The sequence below is a fragment of the Vombatus ursinus genome, unplaced genomic scaffold (assembly GCF_900497805.2).
Source record: "Vombatus ursinus unplaced genomic scaffold, bare-nosed wombat genome assembly UNPS02014781.1, whole genome shotgun sequence".
NCBI classification, from domain to species: Eukaryota; Metazoa; Chordata; class Mammalia; order Diprotodontia; family Vombatidae; genus Vombatus; species Vombatus ursinus.
In genome coordinates, this window is record NW_020954559.1 from 121,855 (window position 1) to 143,717 (window position 21,863).

The window sequence follows — 21,863 nt, forward strand, 5'->3', positions numbered from 1 at the left end:
TATTTCTATTAAATCTCATCTTACAAGACTGAGTCCAATGGCCAAGCTTGTCAGGATCTTCTGGGATCCTGTTTAATCCAAAGTGTTGACTATAATTCCTAGCTTTGCGCCATTTGCAAAATTTGGTAAGCTTATAATCTACACCTTTATCCAAGTCATTGCTAAAAACATGTTAATTCACTTTGGAGTTGTATGTATCATAAGTTTTTTGTTCCGAAGAAATGCTCCCTCTTTTTGCAGTCACTATATTAACCTCACTACGGCATGCATCTATCGCAGGAATAAATAAAAGATGACAAACATTTATGGGGGGGTTTGTATATGTAAAGTGATATGAAAGTAACTGTTTCTTCTTTGTTCAGAGAAAATATTAGTTACACACTTACATGACTGGTTTTACTTAGCTGTCCAAACCTATAATTTCACCAGTATAAGGTACCAGTCTAAACTATAATTTCATTCATTCTGTAAAATATCAATGCACCAAACATACTGTATAGTTTAGGTTGTTTTAAAAGAAATTTCTAAAGAAATATTTGATGAGCATCAAATTATGGAACAAAGTAGCATAAGTGGGAAAAACTATATATTTAATTTTTAAAAAAGTAGATTTGATAAAAGCCATTTAGATCTATTATAACCTGAATATTTTCACATCTCCTTTTTAAACAAGGTAACATTTGCATTCAAAGTACATTAATAAAGACATATTAGAAACAGGTCTAACACATGCCTCACAATTCTGAGATTTGCTGTTTTGCATATCAAATCAAATATACAAATTCCAAATGACACATTTTAATCAATGAATTATTTCTTATCCAGTTCAATGACTTCTTGGATCCAAGAAAGGACATGTGAGTTGATTTCCTTCAAAACATCATCTGCAGATCGTCCTTTCACTGTCATGGAATGATTGGCTTTTTTAACCCAGTGGATCTTAGTAGGGACTTTCATTGTCTTTGCTACTTTCTCCAGCAATTTCTGAAAGAAAATATATATAGAGGAAAACAGATTTAATGCTCATTTTGTGATTATGCTCCATGATGTCATCTACCAAGTAAGTTACTAGGACCTTCTCTCCTCCCCCTCTTTGAATATATGCAAAGACGCTCACCTAATGTCTGAGACAACCCATCCAACCCATCTCTTTCAGCCCTGGAGGCACAACAATTTGCTTAGCATTTATTATTGATAATTGTGTTACCAGTTGTAGGTCAACTGAACTGTGTATGGTACTCCCAAAGACAAATTCAGATGTTTGGGGAACTGTGTTAAAACTTTTACTCGTTAGTATGTTATTGCAACACCATATTAAATCAATTTTTTTCAATTAATAAACATTTTCTCTCCCCACCTCCTCCACACCCACTGAAAAAAGAAAATGTTAAGCAAAACAAATTCTTGCATTGGAATATCTAAAAACATGTGTCTTATTCTGCATTTTTAATCTATTACCTGTCAGGAAGGGGGTCAAATTCTTCATCACTGCTCTTCTAGAATCATGTTGGATCATCACTGAGTTGATCTTAAGTTCTAAAGTCCTTTCAAATGATCCATTTTTACCATGTTATAGGATGAAGTCGGTGTGTTAAATATTAACGTCCTTATCAAGGTTATGCTTGTACAAGGTTATGCCGGGAATAATTTTTACAAAGGAATAAAATGGCTGAATGCTAAAAAGTTGAAATAGCCTACAGAGCTAATAATATAGCTATAACAGATGATGAAAGCTCTCAGAAGACTCAAGATGAACTTTTCTTGTTCCTGTATGTCAGTGTTCATTTTCACTTGACCAGGTAGTCCTTACCTACCATACAAAATGGGCCAGTGCAGCTATGGGATCTATGCTCTCTGCTTCTCTCATGTCTCAGGGTACCTTGGATATAAAATGAACATGAGCTCAACAAACAAGATCAGCTCTTCTGAACCAATTCTGAATTTCCCAAGCAAGTTTATTTCTTCCTGAAAAACCTCATCTAATAAACACCCTACACCACGGTTGTTACCTTTTCACACATCTCGTCTGCGGAACCAGAAACAAAGAGCACGGGGCCCTTTATAAGCAGCAAACTTTCATTTCTGAGCTTATGCTGCTGCTTTGGACGGTGCAGGGGATAAGAAAAGCAAATGAGACCTCGGATAAAGTCATCAACATCTTCTGGTTCAATCTGACACATCACAGAGGCAGCAGCTCTAGAACCCATAGAACGACCTAGAATCATTTAAAAAAAAAAAAACATCAAGTTAGCCAGGAGGACAGACAGTAGTGCTATAGTAAAGAAGGTCCAACTTTAAAGCTCATCTCCCATCCAGGGGACAGCATTCATTTTTCACTTTGTTCTACACAATGAATGTGGTACTTAGATGAACAGAAGCCTTGAAGGTCCTAGAAGAAATGATAAAAGGTTAATAACAAATCTTGCCCATACAAATGTCAGGCTGCCATGATTTTCTGAGGGTCTGAGGCTCACAGGTGGAGAGCTGGAAGGGACCTTAAAAGTCATCTACTCCAATCTTTTCATCTTACAGATAAGGAAACTGAGGCCTAGAAGTGCTAAGTGACTTACCCAAGGTCACACAGATAAGTAATCAGTGGGAAAGCTGGGATATGAAACCCAGATTTTCCTTCTCTAAATTATGTGCTCTTTTTGCTGGCTTCCCTTTAAGGACAATACTATCAAAGGGATCTTCTTGCCTGAACAATAATGGATGAGGGGAGAATGCCTGTCTCCTTTTCTTAGTGCCATTTTCTCATACAAAGTAGACAGCAGATACAAAGTTAATTGAAGCCAGAAAAGTGCTTTGAGATTCTACTAAGTTATCATTCAGAACAATTTTTAAAAGGGTCCTAACATTAGCATTCTGTTCAATTTTATTCCTCTTCTATCATTTCTTCAATATTTTTAGAATCCATAATTTTGTCAATGTAGGGTTTTAAAGACTGCCTTCATGAACTGCTACAGAACCAAAATTCATCATCCAATAGCCAACATAATGCACTTCTTCAATAATGGACTACATGTGTTTTAAAAAAAAAAAAAAAAAAAAGGAGAGGGAGATCTTTAAATAACAAAATCGAAAGATCAGCAACTTACCTCCAAGGAAAATACCTGCAAGTCTGTATTCATCTGAAGTCTTCAGGTATTCCTAAGAAAAATGAACCAAAAATGAAGAAATTAATGCAGAAAGTATTCCCCTAGGCATAGGAAAACATATAACGTGGGTGGTTCTTATATCCATGTTAAATAAAGTACTTGGTGTACTTTTGAGTTTGAGATTAATTGGTGTTTTCTGTCAGGAGTGAACAATATTTCAATGTGTGTGTAACAAAAAAGGTCTCCAGGTAAAGGCTGGATGGCTATTTGTTGAAGATGTTGAAAAGGGCTTTCCTATTCAACTATGGGCCGATTCTATAAAAAAAACTAGTATGACCATAGACTGCATTAATAAGCACAAAAGATTTGGAACAAGGGAAGTGCTGTGTTCTGACCTCATCAACTCTCAGCTGAATTGTCTGTTTCCAGGAATAACATTTTAGGATAGACTGAAATGTGTCCCCAGGCACCAAGATGGTGAGAGAAGAGGAAGTCACTACTCCCTAACCTGCCCTCAGTACTCCAGTCAAAAGGGACTATTTAGTAATCCACTCAACTGGCCTTATTCTGTTAGGTTACCTCCCAATTGCCCCTGGCCACTTCCCAGCCTTAATCCTATCTAGACTCCAGTCTCCCTTGGCCATGTGGTCCAGGGCCCTGGAATTCAGTTCACTTCTGCTTACTGGCTACTCTCATTCAGATGCTCCTTAGACCCCTCCTCCAGTCACCTAGACTACTTGGCTACTCTTGGATCTCTCCCACAGTCTTTCTGTATGTAAGATTCATCTTGTCTACATTAAGGTGCTCAGATTCTTAAAATCTAGCCTAATGCTTAGATCCTTAAGATCTGGCCCACTTGCATTAATGATACAAATACTTAGATTCCTTAAGAGTCCGGCCACTATGGCGGATGTTCTAATAAACCTTGTCTTTGGCTGGAAAAAAAAAGGGGAGAGGAATTGTTTATCAAATCCAACATGCCATCTACAATCTCCATGTATATGGGCTGGCATCCCCTATGCCTGGAATATACTCTCTCCTCATATTAATCTTTATTTTCATTCAAGGTTCATTTCAGATACCATTTACTCCAAAGAACCTTTTTCCCAATACTCTTACCTAAACATATCCTCTTCACACCCCAACTATTTCTAAAGGACTCTGTCTGGCTCTCTCCTTGGTCACCATCAATGCCTATTTTGCACTAAACTTACCTTTATCCATTTGTTATCCATCACTCACCCTCAAGTAGAATTTAAAAGCACCTTAACTAAAGGGATTATTTTGTTTGCATCCTAAGCGCCTAGCATAGCAGTGCTTAAGATATATTTGTTTAATTGAACAAGGGATGATTAGACTAGAAATGACTAAGGACAGATAGAGGTAGATAGGAGGGATATAGGAGGGAATAAAACAGCTGTGTTCAAGTATTGGACACCTTGTCAGTAATGTGGACAAGTTCATTATGGTTTTACTTAGCCCCAAAGAATAGAACTATGAGAAATAAGTGTAAGTTTCATAGACAATCTCTCAGATAGGATGTGATATGGTTGGAATATCACTGTGGAGTAGAAAATAATGAGCTGGTTGATTTAGAAAAACATGGAAAGACTTGGACCTATGAAGGAAGATGCTTTCCACCCTCAGACAAACAGATGACAGGTAGAAATAAGCTACAGTCCTTATTTCACAGGTGTATGAGCACATAGATGTAAATATGTATATGTTTATAGAAATCTATATATGTATACATATGTGTATGTATATATATATACATATACATACACACACACACACGCTTAATTGTAGTCTTCTTGGGGGGAGGAGGGGAAAAAATAAAGTAAAAAGTACACAGCAGAGAACAAAAGAAAACCAACAAGGAAGCAAAGAAAAGCTGGGCAGCTTTGAAAACATGTAGTATTTATTATATAGGTTTTCTTGAAATGTAAATTTATTGTTTTATTTTGAATCCTCTCCTGTAGTCTGCTGTGTACATGGAAATGTTTTGGTTTTTTTTTTCTTTTCTCATTTTATACTTAAGTTTAAAATTTTAAAAATTACATTGAACAAAAAAGGAAAAATTTGTTAGGAAGGGGGGAGATTCACAGGTGCCATACATTGCACGTGTTTTGGGACTTTCTAAATGCATGCATCAATTGTGCTGACTCTTTTTCTTTTCAAAAACTATTTATTACATAGGATGGCCCTTGGGAAGGGAGATGAGAAAGGATGTATGGGATACTATGACGATGTAAGAAACGAAAAACATCAATAAAAATTATTTAAAAAAAAAAAAGAAATAGGTGAAAGTCTCAAGAAGGATTTTGGCTTAATGAAAGGAAAAACTTCCTAAAAATCACAGTTGTCCAAAATTAGAATGAGCTGCCTCACAAGGTGAGGGGTTCCTTAGATGGGGACTTGGTGGTGACTTTCAAACACGAGTTTGACAGGTGATTAGCTAGCCTCTCTCAGGTCCCTTTCAACTCAGAGATTCTGTAAGAAGTTCCAAATCAAAATAACATTTCAGAGGCACAGCAAGATGTTGCCTTATTAGGAGGACCTGTGGTCCTCCTCAAATCTGTGAAAATCCATGAAAAATATACCACTCGAGATTCTAAAAGTATTTTTCATTTTTCAGTTCCATAAACATTAATTGCAAAGCACTACGCTTAGTACAAAGGTGAATGTAAAATATGAGACATGGTCTTTTCCTTAAGGAACTTTCAGTCAGTTCTGAGCAATTAAGACATAAATACAAAATATAAAAACAAAATGTTAGAAAAAAACAAAGGGAGGAGTTCCATTCACCTTAAATCAAAGTCTTAAGGGGGAGTAGCATTTTAGCTAGGCTTTGAGGATGGGTAGTATTTCAACTGGGAGAGATGTTGAAGGTGGCATTGTTTCACAGAGCACCAAATACATGTGAGGAACAGTGAATAATAATCTTATTCAGCTAGAACAGAATATAGAGTGAGTAGTTGGAGCTAAAGCTAGAGAAGTAGACGGCAACTAACTAGTTGGGGGGGGCTTCAAGAAACGCTAATGAATTTAGACTTTATTTAATAAGCAACAGGAAGTCACTGAAAGCTTTGGGCGTGGGGGAGTGACATGAACAGAGCTGTGCTTTAGAAGCATAATCTGACAAGGTTGTTAAGATAGCCTGGAGAAAGAACAGATCATTCAGAAAAGAGTAGATAATGCACCCAAGCAGGGCCTACAAAGTTTTGCTATAACCACATAATCTAGTATCAGTTCAGAATCCCAACTATACCAATACTTCCATTAGACTAAGACTCCTTGTGGAAATGTCACAGGGCTGTAATTGTGATGCTGGGCTTATCACCATGGAAACAACTCTCCCACTAGCAAACACGAGAATTTGATGATAAAAATATTAATTTGCTGCCCCAAAAAAGTTATTTGTAAGGATATATCTTCCATGGTCCTCCATTTTCTACTGAATGAGCCTCAAACTCCTGAAATTAGTAGTCAAGGTCATTAACAATCTGACCCAAACATACCCTTGTGCTTTATCACTCACCATCCCCGCTTTCACTACTCTGCCACCTCCATGAAGCCTTCCCTTATTCACCGATGGTCAGAAATGATAGCTCCCTCCTGAATTTTCATAATATTTTATTTATAATTCTCAGATGGCACTCTCCACATAGCACTATGTATCTCAGTTACTGGTATACACTTGCTTATCGTTCTTAACTTAGAAAATAACGAACATTTGTATAGTACTCTAAGTTTTACAACATGCCTTATTTATATATGTTATCTCATTTGATTCTCATATAACCTGATGAGGTAGGTTCTATAATTATCTTTTTACAGATGAGGAAACTGAGGCCAGAAGAGGTTAAGTGATTTGCCAAAGGACTCACCACTAGTAAATGCGGCAGGTGTGTGAAGCAGGATTTGAAGGTCTTCCTGATTCTGAGTTCAGCCCTTTCTGTCAACTATGGCAACTGCCTTGAGGAAAGTGACCACATCTTATTTATCTTTGGGTGCCTTGCCTAAAAGTAGGTTTTCCATAAGTGTTTGTTGAATAAATGCCCCCAGAAATGCTGAACCAAATGAATATATTCATTTTCCACTGGATTTTCTTAAACAGAATCTTTCTTTATGAAACAAAGCAACTGACTTATCTTACCAAAACTGCTTTATATGCCTTTATTCTGTGTGTAATATTGAGGCCTTTGCAAGTAAACCTCAGGCACAGGATTCCATGACGCGCAAGATGGTTTGCCAGTGACTTCAACTGAGGAAAATTCATATCTCCTGCGGCTCCATGGGTAAGAATCACTGCGTATATTAACACCTGGTCAGTTAATATCTTGTCAGGGACAGAACAAACAGCATCTAGGTTCTTATTTTCAAAAGGTATTTTCACTTCAACCTACAAAGGAATAGACCAAAGGGACAAATAATTACTCCTTAGCCCAACTAACAATAGTCAGATTGTTCAGCTCTGAGAGACATCCTGGCATCTGCCACAGGATTACAATGCCTGGTCTCAAGAGAGAACATAGAAACAAGTAAGATTATTGTTGGAGGCTGAAACTGGAAGGAAAGAATGGCCTGAAGTTAAACATCTTAGAAAAAAGGAGAGAGAAATTCAATAATCCAGAAATAAAGTAAATGAATGAACATGCATTACCTCTGTATAATTACTCATGTTCAGGATCAATTTAGAAACTCAGCATGAATATCTTTGAAGCAAACACCTCTGACCTGCAATCACAAAAAAATTACTGAGGTGAATGACCACTTTGAACAGCAAAGACAAACACGTTAAAAGCCACTTGCCATTCTGAACTGATTTTGACCACAGTGGATGTTAAGTATTGAAGGTTCTTTTCATCATTTCTCATGGTTCCCATGGATACTCTTCATTGGTTTTATGACCAAGGGGAGTAAGAGAGTAATAAACGGAACAGAATATGACACCAAGGAAACATGGCACAGTGGGAAAAAGTTGACTTTTGCTAGTGACCTTCAATCTGTGGAACCTTGATTAACTCATTTTTTGGAACTTCTTCCCATAACAATGATGATGATGACGATAATGATGACATAGAAAAGGAGACACCATTATCTTCATTTTGCAGATGGAGAAAATGAGGTCGAGAGAAGTTAAATGGCTTATCCAGGGTCACACAACTAATAATGTCTGAGAGAAGATTTGAAACTCAGGTCTTCCTTTATTGCCAGTCCAGAAATCCATCCACTACTCTACCAAGCTGCCAGTAAAATGAGGAAATTGACCTATGCTGGTTTGAAAAGCCAACATGGAAGTCTGGATCAAATGGGCCAGCTGGAAGAGGCTGCTTCCTCTCCAAAAGAAGAAGCAGAAGTCTGAAAAGGTCTCCCAACAAGAACCGTGGACCGTGGTGAAAGCTCAACTGTGAATCCTAAGACAAATAAGATGTAACGAACTCCACTAAACTGGTCCTGGAAGAGAGAATCCTACATCAGTGGTTCTACTTTACCATTACAGAATCAGAGATCGAGAGATGGAAAAGGACCTTAGAGGCCAATTAGTCTAATCACCTATTACAGTTAAGGAAAGTGAGGCCCAATAAGGTTAAGTGATATATCCAAACTCATACAGGTGGTATCAGAGGAAGATTTATTTATTTTTTTTTAACCACATCCTCTGAATACAGAGCCATGCTCTTTCCACTGTAAAGCACAACATACTATTGTGGGAAGGCCATACCTGGAATATATTCCTTCTCCATCTCTGACTTTCAGAATCCTTCACTTTCTACTTCTCAGACATTTGATACATTAAGAATCTTGATTTATGGAAAGCACTACACTCAACCAGGGAATTCACAGATGAATAAGATGGGGTCTCTTCTCTCAAAGAACTTCAAGCCACCTCCTCCAGGAAGCCTTTTCTGAATAACCCCCTGCCTTGGGTAAAATTACTTCTTCCTCAAGTTTTCCTTACAGAGAGCATGTCATCTGGATTCCTTTGGCACCATCACTCCCAACCCTTATATTATACTTGCCTACATCCTACCTGACAAAAGAACATAAGCTCTTTAAGATAAAAAACTATGGCATTTAAAAAAAAAGCTTAGTATTTCCACCAGTTACACAGGTGCCTTGAATGGAGTAGATGTTTGATAAATGTTGGCTGAATTGAAATGGGCAAGATTCTAAAAATCATTAATCCCAGACACAGACAACCACGAAGCAGGGCTACGGTATCCTACCATTATTTAGATAGTCCTCTTCTATTTTTTCATTACTATCTTACTTGTCAAAACCTTCCATTGTTCATACCATAACCACTGCCAGGCACCCTACTATTCCCTGGCTGAACTAGCCCTTCTTACCTTTTCTAGAGATTTAAACCTTTCTTTTCTCCTGCATTCCCCCTCAACCTTTGAGAACTTAACATTTGTTGTGGCAACGGTTAGAAGAAACATTCTAGAACATTTCAGGAGTGGTATTAACTGTAGGCAGGCAATGATAGTCTACACAGTCTTTAGGTCACTGGCACAAGTCTTGTCCTGTTGGCAGAAAGTGAACATAGGTGTTCACACAATTAGCCAATAAACATGGAGACAGACCAGGAAGACCAACCCTTTCATTTTACAGAAGGAAAACTGAGCTTCAGAAAAGAGACATGACATGTCCAAGGTCACACACAGAAAGGGGCAACTAGATGGCGCAGCAGATAGAGCACCGGCCCTGGAGTTGGGAAACCTCGTCTTCCTGAGTTCGAAGCTGGTCTCAGACACTTACTAGCTGTGTGACTCCAGGCAAACTTTGCTTCATTTCCTCATCTATAAAATGAGCTAGAGAAGGAAATGGCCTACCACTTCAGGATCTTTGCCAAGAAAACCTCCAATAAAGTCAACTGAAATGACTCAACAACACACAAAGAAAATAAAAAGGAAAAAAAAATGTCAGAATGCAGTCAACAAGCATTCATTAAGAACTAAGTGATAGGCCACGCTAGATGGTAAGAACGCAACAAAAAGCAAAAACAGTCTCTGCTCTCAAGTTCCTTAACATTCACAAGGAGAAAACAACCTATCTTCTACAAATACACATACAGGAGAAGGAAGACAGCAATCTCGTTAAGTTTCTCCCTTGATGAGGTGGGGCCAAAATGGTGGAGTAAAGGTAGGGACTCACCTGAACTCTCCCAAATTTCCCTCCAAACAGAATTCTCAACTAGAACTCCAGAGTGGGAAAACCAACAAAAGGTTGGGGTGAAATGATTTTCCAGCCCAAGACAACCTGGGGGGTTGGCAGGAAAGTTCTGTCCCACTGGAGCAGCGAGTGGGTCTGCAGTACAGGGCAGCGCAGGCCATGCGCTGGCAAGCCAGCATCGGCCCTTGGAAGTGGCTACATAAGGCAGCTATAGCTTCTGGAGCTCTCAACCCACAAAGAGTAAAGGGGTGGACAACTGGTCAAAAGGAGATTACAGGGGACTCTTTGCTGGTGCTGGGGACAGGACTGTGTTGCATTTCCCATATACAATGCCAGCGTGCAATCCCAGGGCAAAAAGGAGAACTAGCTCACTAGTGCTTGCTTCTGCAGGCAAAGCAGGGGCCCTGGTCACAGTTCCAGGGCAGAGAAAAATGCTTGTGGTCACTTATAAAGCAGCAGGGGCCCTAGTATCAGGACCACGACAGAAAAAAGCACTAGCTTTTGCAACTGCAGGAGAGCAGGGACCCGAGTCACATTTCTAAGGACATAAGAAGCAACAGTATTTATGGCCACAAGAGAGCAGGAGGCTGGTCAGAAGTCCTGAAGAAGAATACTTTTGGTCGCTCACAGACCAGAACGCAGGCCAGGAAAGCAGGGGCCACTTTTCATCAGATCCTACCACCGTGGAAGAACTGAAAACTTACCGACCCCCAGAACCAGCTCTGAAAACAGAAGCACACAAAAACCTGAAACTTGGGACAGTATCCCCTCCAACCTGGGAGCAGAGCATAAAAACATAAAGTTTAAAGTCAGGAAGGGGCTAGAAAAATGAGCAAACAACAAAAAAAGAATCTGACCATAGGAAGTTACTGTGGTGACAGGGAATATCAAGGCACAAATTCATTAGAAGACAAGTCAAAATAGCTATATACAAAACCTCGAAGAAAAATGTGAACTGAACATGAGTCCAAAAAGAATTCCTGGAAGAGTTCAAAAAGGATTTTAAAGATCAAATAAGAAAGAAAGAGAAAAAAATGGGGAGAAGGAATGAGACTGATGGAAGAAAATTATGAAAAGAAAGGCAACAGCTTGGCACAAGAAATACAGAAAAATACTGAAGAAAATAGTATCTCAAAAAACAAAATTGGCCAAATGGTAAAAGAATTGAAGAAAAGAATTCCTTAAAAAATTGAATTGGCCAAATGGGAAAAAAGGTATAAAAGCTCACTGAAGAAAATAATTCCCTAACAATTAGAATTGGGCAAGTGAAAGCTAATGACTTCATGAGACATCAAGAAAAAAAAAAATCACAAGAATGAAATAGAAAAAAATGTCATTTTACTCATCTCATTAGAAAAACAACTGACTTGGAAAATACACTGAGGAGAGATAATTTAAGAATTATTAGACCCCCTGAAAGCCATGATCAAAGATATCATCTTTCAAGAAACTATCAAGGAAAATTGCCCAGATATCCAAGAACCAGGGGGTAAAATAGACATTGAAAGAATCCACCAATTAGCTTCTGAAAGAGATACCAAGAAAATAGTGTGGCAGAAACTAGGTATAAACCAACATCTCACACTGTATCCCAAGATGAAGTCAACACCGGTACATCATTTAGACATAAAGGGTAATAGCATAAACAAACTAGGAGAGCAAAAAATGGTTTACCTGTCAGATCTATGAATATGGGAAAAATTTATGACCACACAAGAGATAGAGAGCATTATGAAATGCAAAATGGATAATTTTAATTACATTAAATTAAAAAGGTTTTGCACAAACAAAACCAATGCAACCAAGATTAGAAGGAAAGCAGAAAATTAGGAAACAATTTTTTACAGCAAGTGTTTCTGATAAAGGCATTTCTCAAATATATAGAGAACTGAGTCAAATGCATAAAGATACAAGACATTCCTCAACTGATAAATGGTCAAAGGACATGAATAGGCAGTTTTCAGATGAAGAAATTGAAACTATCTCTAGGCATATGAAGAAGTGCTCTAAATCACTTTTGATTAGAAAAATGCAAATTAACATAACTGAGGTACCAACTCACACCTATCAGATTGGCTAAAATGACAGAAAGGGAAAATGATAAATGTTGGAGAAGATGTAGGAAAACTGGAACACTAATGCCTTACTAGGGGCATTGTGTACTAATCCAACCACTCTGGAGAGCAATTTGAAACTATGCCCAAAGGGCAACCAAACTGTGCATACCCTTTGACCCAGCAATACCACTACTAAGTCTGTATCCCAAGGAAGTCATAAAAAAGGGAAAAGGACCCACATGTACAAAAATATTTATAGCTCTTTTTGTGGTGGCACAGAATTGGAAATTGAGGGGATGCTCATCAACTAGGGAATGCCTGAACAAGTTGTTATAAATAAACTGGAATATTACTGTGCAATAAGAAATGATAAGTAGGCAGATTTCAGAAAAACCTGTAAAGACTTACATGAACTGACGCTGAGTGAAGTGAGCAGAACCAGGAGAACATTGTACACAGTTAACAGAAACACTGAGATGATAGACTTAGTTCTTCTCATTAATACAATGGTCTAAGACAATTCCAAAAGACTCATGATGGAAAATGTTATACACATCCAGAGAAAGAACTGATGGAGTCTCAATACAGATTAAAGTAAATTGTTTTCACTTTTTTTATTGGGTTGTTTTTTTTTGTTCCATTATGTTTAACATGACTGCACATGTATAACCTGTATCAGTGACTGCTGTCTTGGGAAGGGAGACAGAGAAAAATGTTTGGGACTCAAAATCTTACAAAAAATCAATGTTGAAAACTATCTTAATATGTAATTGGGAAAAAAATGCTATTTACGTAAAAAAGAAAGAGATCCCCAAATGAAAACTCCCAGGAATGTTACAGCCAAATTCCAAAGCTCCCAGGTCAATAAGAAATGTTGCAAGCAGGTGGAAAGAAACAATTCAAATATCATGGAGCCATAGTCAAGATAACACAAGATTTAGCTGCTTTTACATTAAAGGGAAATACACATGTGCATGGAATGGGATGAATTCACACCAGAATCCCACAATATGTTGTTTATATGAAACACACTTGAAACAGAGAGATACATAGAGCCAAAATAAGAGGCTAGAGCAGAATCTATTATGTTTCAGCTGAAATTAAAAAAAAATGATCTCAGACAAAATAAAAGCAAAATTATATCTAATTTAAAAAGATATGGAAGGAAACTATATATTGCTAAAAGGTACCACAGACAATGAAATAGTATCAATACTCAACATATATGCACTAAATACTATATAGCATCCCAATTCTTAAAGGAAAAGTTAATGAGTTACAGGAGGAAATAGACAGTAAAACCATACCATTGGGGGACCTTAACTTTCCCCTCTGAGAAATAGATAAATCTAACAACAATAAAAAAAAAAACAAAAAAACAGAAGTTAAGGAAATTAACAGATTTTTAGAAAAGTTAGCTATGATAGACCTCTGGAGAAAACTGAAAGGGAATAATAAGAAGTTTACCTTTTAATTTCCATCTGTACATGGCACCTTCACAAAAATTGACCATGTTTAAGAGCATAAAAACCTCACAACCACATGCAGAAAATCAGAAATGTTAAATGCATCTTTTTCAGATCATAATGCAATAACAATTACATTCAATAAAGGACCATGGAAACAGATTAAAAATTAATTGGAGAGGCAGCTAGGAAGCCCAATGGATAGAGCACCAGCCCTGAAGTCAGGAGGACCTAAGTTCAAATCTGGCCTCAGACCCACCACTTGACACTTACTAACTGTGTGACCCTGGGCAAGTCACTTAACCCCAACTGCCTAAGCAAAAAAAAATTAATTGGAAACAATATAATTTAATCCTAATGAATGAGTGGGTCATAGAAATAATTAAAAATTTCATTAACAAGAACGATTACAATGAAACATCAAAATTTATGGGATGCACCTAAAGCAGCACTTAGGGGAAAATTTACATCTGTAAATGCTTACATCAATAAAATAGAGACAGAGCAGATCAATAATTTGGGCATGCAATTATAAAAAAAAACTAGAAAAAGAACAAATCAAAAATCCCAATTAAACACCAAATTGGAAATCCTGAAAATCAAAGGAGAGATTAATTAAACAGAAAGTAAGAAAACTATTGACTTAATGAATATAACTAGGAGATGGGTTTTTTTGGGGGGAAACTCATAAAATAGATAAACCACTTCTTAATTTGATTAAAAAAAGAAAACGAAACTATCAGTATCAAAAATGAAAAGGGTGAATTTACCACCAATGAAGATGAAATTAAAGAAATTATTAGAAACTATTTTACCTAATTATATGCCAACAAATCTAACAATCTAAGTGAAATGGATGAAAATTAACAAAAATATAAATTGCCCAGATTAAAAAAGGAAATCGAATACTTAAATAACCCTTAGAAAAATAAATTGAACAAGCCATCTACGAGCTCCCTAAGGAAAAAATTCCAGGAGCAGATGGATTCACAAGTGAAATATACCAAACATTTAAAGAACAATTAATTCTAATTCTATATAAACTATTTGGAAAAATAAGCAAAGTCCTACCAAATTCCTTTTTTGACACAAATATGGCACTGATACCTAAACCAGGAAGAGTCAAAACAGAGAAAGAAAATTATAGACTAACTTCCCTAATGAATAGTGATGCAAAAAATTTAATTAAAGTACTAGCAAAGAGATTACAAGCAATATATCAGAAAGATCATACTCTATGACCAGGTGGGATTTACACCAGGAATGCAGGGCTGGTTCAATATTACGAAAACTATAAGTACAATTGACCATATCAATAAAACTAACAGAAATCACATGATTATCTCAATAGATGCAGAAAAAACCTTTGACAACCCCATTCCTATTAAAACACTAGGAAGCATAGGAATAAATGGAGCTTAAAATAAGTAATATTTATCTAAAACAATGGTAAGCATTATCTGTAATGGGGATAAACTAGAAGCCTTCTCAATATAATCAGGGGTGAAGCAAAAATGCCCATTATCACCTTTATTAGTCAATATTGTACTAGAAATGTTAAGCATAGCAATAAAAGAAGAAAAATAAATTGAAGGAATTCGATTAGGCAATGAGGAAACAAAACGATCACTCTTTGCAGATGTTATACTTAGAGAATCCTTTAGAATCAACTAAAAAACTGCTTGAAATAATTAACTTTAGCAAAGTTGCAGAATACAAAATAAACCCACATAAATCATCAGCCTTTCTATATACTATCAACCTAGTCCAGCAGCAAGAGATAGAAAGAGAAATTCCATTTAAAATAACTGTAAACAATATACAATACTTGGGAGTTCGCCTGCCAAGACAAACCCAGGAACTATATGAACACAATTATAAAACATTTTTCACACAAATAAAGTCAGATCTAAACAACTTTCCTTCTTCCTTCCCCAAGTGATCTGTTCAGTTGCCAAACCTAGTAGATTCTACCTCCTCAACATTTCTCATTTTTGTCTCCTTCTCTCTACTCCTACCACAGCCACCTTAGGTCTGGCCCTCCTTATTATCTCTCACAGGCTATTTCAATAGCACACTAATTAGTTTGCCTGCATAGTCTCTCAAATCCATCCCACATTTAGCTGCCAACTTGATCAATGCAAAGTGCAGGTCTCATTCCTCTGCTCAAAAAGTTTCTCCGACTCCCTCCTGCCCACAGGACAAAACACAAACTCCCATTCTTGTCATTTAAAACCCTTCACCATCTCAATCTTGCCTATCTTTCAAGGTTGCTCCAGAGGAGAGACTAAAGCTGACAACTTTGCACAGCTCTGCCTCACTTAAATCCAGCTCACTCACAAGTCAAGACATTACCCTCCTGATGTGGCCGGTCCTCTTTGAGAATTAAGGATGAACAACAACAACCCTCAGAGAAGGCAAGCTGCAAGACCCGGCAATTTTTGCTTTTATATAGGGTCACCAAATACTCACTGTGGCACAGTGGATAGAGAGGGCCTCAATGCTAGGAAAACCTGGGTTCAAGTCCTACCTCTGACACATACTGGCTGTGAGACCCTGGGCAACTTACTATTTCTCAGTGTTCAAAGTCAGTAGTTCACAAACTTTTTGGTCTCAGGACACCTTTGCACACTTAAAAACTACTGAGACTACAAAGAACTTTTGTTTATGCGGTTTATAGCTACTAAATTTACATTAAAAATTAAAACTGATAAATTTTTTAAATATTTGTTAATTCACTTAAAAATAACAATAAATTCAAGGCACAGTAACATAAATAACACATATTTTTAAAGTAATTACATATAAAAGAGTGAGGAAAGTGACATTTTAAAATATTTTCTGCAAATTTCTTTAATTTCTAGCTTAATAATAGAAGGCAGCCTAATCCTCATATCTGCTTCTGCATTCAATCCTTTTCATTTAATTTTAATCTTTTTTAAAGGCAGTTGGGGTTAAGCGACTTGCCCAGGGTCACACCGCTAGTGTCAAGTACTTGGTCTGAGTCCAAATTTGAACTCAGGTCCTCCTGACTTCAGGGCTGGTGCTCTATCCACTGCGCCACCTAGCTGCCCCTCAATCCTTTTCAATACGTTATTTTGGTTGCAATATATAAAGAAAATCTGACTTCCCACATATATTTAGTTGGAAAAGCAAGGAGTGTTGCCTATAATATGGTAACAACATCAGTCTTACTATGAAAATAGTTTTGACCTCATGGGCCCTCTGAAAGGGTCTCTGTGCCTCCCGTGGATTCTCCTACCACAGAATCCTCTAAGAATCTAAAAGAAAGTGGAGGAAGAGTAGGAGGGGGAAGAAGGGGAGGGGAGAAGGAGGGGGAGGGAGGGGGGGGAGGAGAATAGCACAGAGCTTTACCCTAAGGGCCAGAGTTCAAATTCCCCCGACCATCATTTACTACCTCTATGACCCTGAGCCTCAATTTCCTCATCTGCAAAATGAGGGGCCTGGACTACATGGCAGATTTCCAAGCTCTCAATCCAGAATCCTCAGAATGCTTTCCCTCTTCACCTCCGCGTCTTGAAATCTCTGGCTCCCTTCACCTCCACTGCAGCCTCCTAGAGGCTTGCATGGCTCCCCAGCCCCGTCCAAACGGACAGACCATCTCGGACAGCAAAGCAAGCTAAACATCAGGAGGGACACTGTGGGGTGGGAAACTAAACCTGGTGCAGACTGGGGGTGGGGGCAGGGGGTCGCCGCAATGCAGCGCGGAGATGCGGGCGCTGGAGGCCACTGGCCAACCCTCTCCCTTCGGTAAAACAATCCCCGAGCTACCACTACCGGCGCGGGGCGCGGGAATACCTAAGCAATGCCGCTGCCTGCCCTGGGGGCGCTTACGGTCTAGCTGGGGAAAGCCCACTGCACAGTTGGCTCACTGTGGCAATTATCTAAGTTATCTAAGAGTGGCAATTAAGCACGAGAACTTCCTCCCAGATGACAGTTCCTCCAATCAGGGCGCGACACGCAGCAGCCACAGCACACCCGAGGAAGCAGCGAAGGGCGGGGAGACCCGCGCGGGGAATTGATTAGTTGAATCCGAATGCACCAATCAAGCTAGTTTGGAGGTTCCGTTCAGCGTTGCACGCTGGTGCAATCGTGTGCAATCGTGTGCACGCTGGCACAGTTGCGCACAGGATCCGGGAGGGGCTCGCTTGCTTTGTTCCAAACCCTGCTTACCTGGAAAAAGCCCGGAGTCCGCGGGCGTGCTTCCGGGAGCTTGGCTCTTTCTACCCCACCTCCCACCCTCCCCGGTGGTAGGCCCTGGGTCTGATTTGTCTTTTCCTGGATCTTGGCCCCTCCCCACGCCGCACGCCGCACGCCGCACGCCGCCGCCGTTAACGATTGCTGTCCTGGGCTACTCTCTCAGCTGCCGTAGCTACTCAATAATAAAACAGTCCGTGGACATTTATTGAGCGCCTTCTGTATGCCAGGCTCGATGCCCAGCTGCTAATAGTCACGCGAATCCGCGGGTTGGGTGAACTAGCGGCGCTCCTGAATTGCATCCAGCGCCAGAGAGAGAAAAAAACTTTAGTCTCTTACTGGATTCAGAGCTGGAAGGGGAAAAGAAAAAGGGAGAAGGGGACTTGCATTTATTGAGCACCTACTATGTCCCGAGTACGTAGCAAACCTCTTGACGATAGGGAAGGGATGAGGTTCATTTTGAGGTTGAGAAAATGGAGGCCAGGGGAGGTTTAAGCGACTCGCTCCAGGTCCCACGGCTCGTTAACTGTAGGAGTCAGAATTTGAACTAAGGGCATCCCGAATCGGGGAGACCCAGTCCTCCATTCACTATTAGCACAGATGCCTTTGAGCAATCGCTCATCTTCACTGCTACCATCCTGGAAAACATAGCACCCCAATCTTGCAGCCCCATCAGTGACCCCTCCCCCCAATAAAATTAAGGTTTAAAAAAAGAAAAAAAAACTACTTTCCAAGGGATCTATTTGTTGTTCAGTCGTGTCCTATTTTATTTTGCAAACTGGGTTTTCTTGGCAACGATATTGGAGTCCACCATTTCCTTCTCGAGTGTGTCCGAATTTTACACACTGAGGAATTGAGGCATTTAACATGGAGTTAAGTGACTTGCCCAGGTTCACACAGCTAGTAAGTATTTGTGGTGGAATTTGAACTCAGATCTTCCTGAATCCAAGCTGGATCCTGTATCTACTGCACCACCTACCTGGCTCCATGGGATCTATTAGAGGTTATCTAATCCAAGATTTCTCAACCTGGGGTCCATGAACTTGTTTAATATTTTGAAAACAGTATTTCAGAAGTTGGTCTTCTTTGTAATCATACATTTTATTACTGCTTTTCCCCAGTTTCCTGGCCCAGTTCCAGCTCTCTTTTCTGTTGCAAGTAGTATATATAGAGGAACAAAATTGCTAAAGCATTTTGTTACCAGACTTTTTCCCACTTCAAATAGCTCTATGGAAGTGACTCATGATTCTAGAGTATAAATTTGGAAGTACACTGAGCATTCATTAGTCTCCCTTAAGCCAGAGATAATTGCCTTGACAGGTGAAATCTTTTAAAAATTTCCTCAAAGGGCAGCTAGGTGGAGCGGTGGATAGAGCACCGGCCCTGAAGTCAGGAGGACCTGCGTTCAAATCCTGCCTCAGACTAAACACTTGACCCATACTAGCTGTGTGACCTTGGTCAAGTCACTTAACCCCCATTGCCTCACCAAGAAAAAAAAAATTTCCTCAAAAACTTGCTAATGAAATTTCAGAACAGGGAAATTTTCACAGTGATCAAAAGGTAAAGTGAGTTATTTTTTTCTTCTACAAGATTCTCCAACCCTGTCTCAGCTGGTAAAGGGCCAGAGGCAAGACAGTGAGAAAAGAATTTGCAGCATTTGGTAGCATTTAGGAAATGTTTTCAGGATTTAAGTACTAGAAGATTAAATGTTCTTTAGTTCAGTAATCAGTCCTGTGCTTAACTCTGCATAAAATAGCCCTAATTCCAAAGATGAGTAATAATAGTGCTGAGGGTTCCAAAGGAGATTGTTTTATCTGTCCAGGTTGGAAGAGTTAGTCCTTAGATATACAGATTCTATGTGGAAAGTCCTGCTTTCACATCAATATCATTAGAAGAGATCCAAAGACCACATGGACAAAGATCAGAAAGTAGCAAATAATCTAAAATGGATTTATTGGGCTTTGGAACAAAATAATTGATGCTTTTCTCTAGGAGTTTAGAACAGGGTTTGACATGTAGTAGGTAATTAGCTTTATAATTCATGGTTTCCTCTGAGTGTTTAGAACAGTGTATGACACATAGTAGGCGTTTAACTTTATCGCTTTAACAAATGCTTTTTTACTCATTCACTCATTCATTCTCTTCTCCATCCCATTTGCCTCAATTCCCCAGTAAATTTGATGGAATCCTAATGAAGCTGTCCCCAGCCCCAATATTCTAACTTCCTTATGGGCCTCACAGCAGGCATGTCCTGATTTAACCACATAATCTGGCTTTAACCACAGGCCCCCAGACTCAATCATAGGCCTCACTGAATAGCAGGCCCACTGTCCCTAGTAGCCACTGACCCCAGACTCAATACAGCCCCTGCCCCTATCTAGCCACTGCCAAGCCCCCATTCAATATCCTAACTTCCTCATGTATGCCTCACTGCCGCACTAGAACAACAGGTATGCCCATGTGTTAGAATGTTAGACACCACCTCTAGCTAGCCACTGCCCCCAGACCCATTCATCATATTTCCCTCAGAAACAGCAGGTATGTCCATGCATTCAACCACAACCACATCTGTTTAATCCCAGACAGGACTACAACAATCAGTCAATCAGAAAGCAGCACCACCAGGACTCCTGAGCAGGATGTGGGCCCAAAACAATAGAAAGGACTTTCCCTAAGTAGGTACCTGCACAATAATAGTTAAAGAACTGATCTAGAGTAAACTTATGAAGTAGACAGGCTTATTACAATATCATCATAATATATTAATGCCCTCCAAAAGGGTTTTTCTGTTATGCATTGGGGGTAATCGCATGGGCAGTTCCTCCAAGGCTAAGACCCTTCCCCTATTACCAAATCCCTTGACAAACCCTTCCTGACTTTTTTACATAATTTCTCTTGTGTAATCAGCATCATTATACTATAAAATTACCTGTCTTGTCTTACTGAAGCTGCTAGTTCCTCTTGGAACTTAGCCCAATGGGGAGGTGTCACTCTCAATAAATGCCTTCACTTGGGTTGGAAGTGGTCTGAGTCTGGATTCCTTGAGACGACCTTCACAACACTCCATGAAACCACAACAAACTTACCTTTCTGATTATGTTTGAGTTGTTTAAAGTGAGTCTGCTTTGTCTAATTTAAAGCACTTTCTGATTGATACCGGGAACCATACCATATACTACAAAAGTGCTTCAAATACCTCATGATTTGTATAAGTAATAATGCACGTAATAAACAATTGGTTTTATAATTAAATGTCTTTATATATAACTTTTTTATGGAAAGGCAGTTCTCAAAGAAAGGCATCCAAACTATTGACAACTATATGAAAAAGTGCTTCAAATCACTAATAAAGAAAAGCAAATTTCAAGCAACTCCGAGGTTCTGATTCATGCCTATCAGATTGGCTGAGTTGTCAAAAAAGGAAAATGGCAAATATTGGAAGAGCTGCAGGGGAAACAGGCACATTAATGCATTGTTGGTGGAGAAATGAATGGAACAAGTATTCTAGGAAATAATTTGGAATGATTCCCCAAAAGTCACTAAAATGTCTGCACTCCTGACTCTCTAGATTTTATCTCCCCTTCCATAGAAACCTCTTTACCCTGGAAGCTCACTATACTCACTTTGAATTTCAAAGATTGAAAGTAACATCCATTCCTTTGATTGTCTGGTTCACCTCATAGCCTCCATTTTAAGGAGGATGCCTAAGTTAGCTATGTCTTCATTTCTTTCCAAGAAATGAATGCATTCCTAAATATGTAGACTTTCTTTACCGTTCTCCAACCTTGTACCTTCATCTCTCCCTCTCCCTACCTTACTTTTCAGCTTCCTTTTTATGTTGT

General features: G+C 38.9%; 1 protein-coding gene across 2 annotated transcripts; it reads right to left on the bottom strand.

The window, feature by feature from the left end:
- Positions 1–569: 569 nt before the first annotated feature.
- LOC114046245 (testis-expressed protein 30-like) lies at positions 570–18,089 on the bottom strand. Of its 2 annotated transcripts, none has more exons than XM_027866504.1 (6): positions 17,998–18,089; positions 7,765–7,838; positions 7,258–7,503; positions 3,099–3,150; positions 2,010–2,215; positions 570–984 (listed from the first exon to the last, which is right to left on the bottom strand). In XM_027866504.1, exons 2-6 carry the CDS (start codon positions 7,780–7,782, stop codon positions 811–813), a joined length of 696 nt encoding a protein of 231 aa, XP_027722305.1. In that variant the 5' UTR covers positions 7,783–7,838; positions 17,998–18,089; the 3' UTR covers positions 570–810. The 2 variants fall into 2 exon arrangements, with proteins under 2 accessions (XP_027722305.1, XP_027722306.1); XM_027866505.1 differs by lacking the exon at positions 17,998–18,089 and adding an exon at positions 17,623–17,799.
- Between the last annotated feature and the right edge of the window lie 3,774 nt (positions 18,090–21,863).

Coding starts and splice junctions, on each gene's coding strand:
- LOC114046245 (XM_027866504.1), bottom strand. Junction 3,151..7,257: donor AGGCATATAAAGCAGTTTTG/GTAAGATAAGTC, acceptor CATTTTTCTTAG/GAATACCTGAAGACTTCAGA. Junction 985..2,009: donor CAGACGAGATGTGTGAAAAG/GTAACAACCGTG, acceptor ATTTTCTTTCAG/AAATTGCTGGAGAAAGTAGC.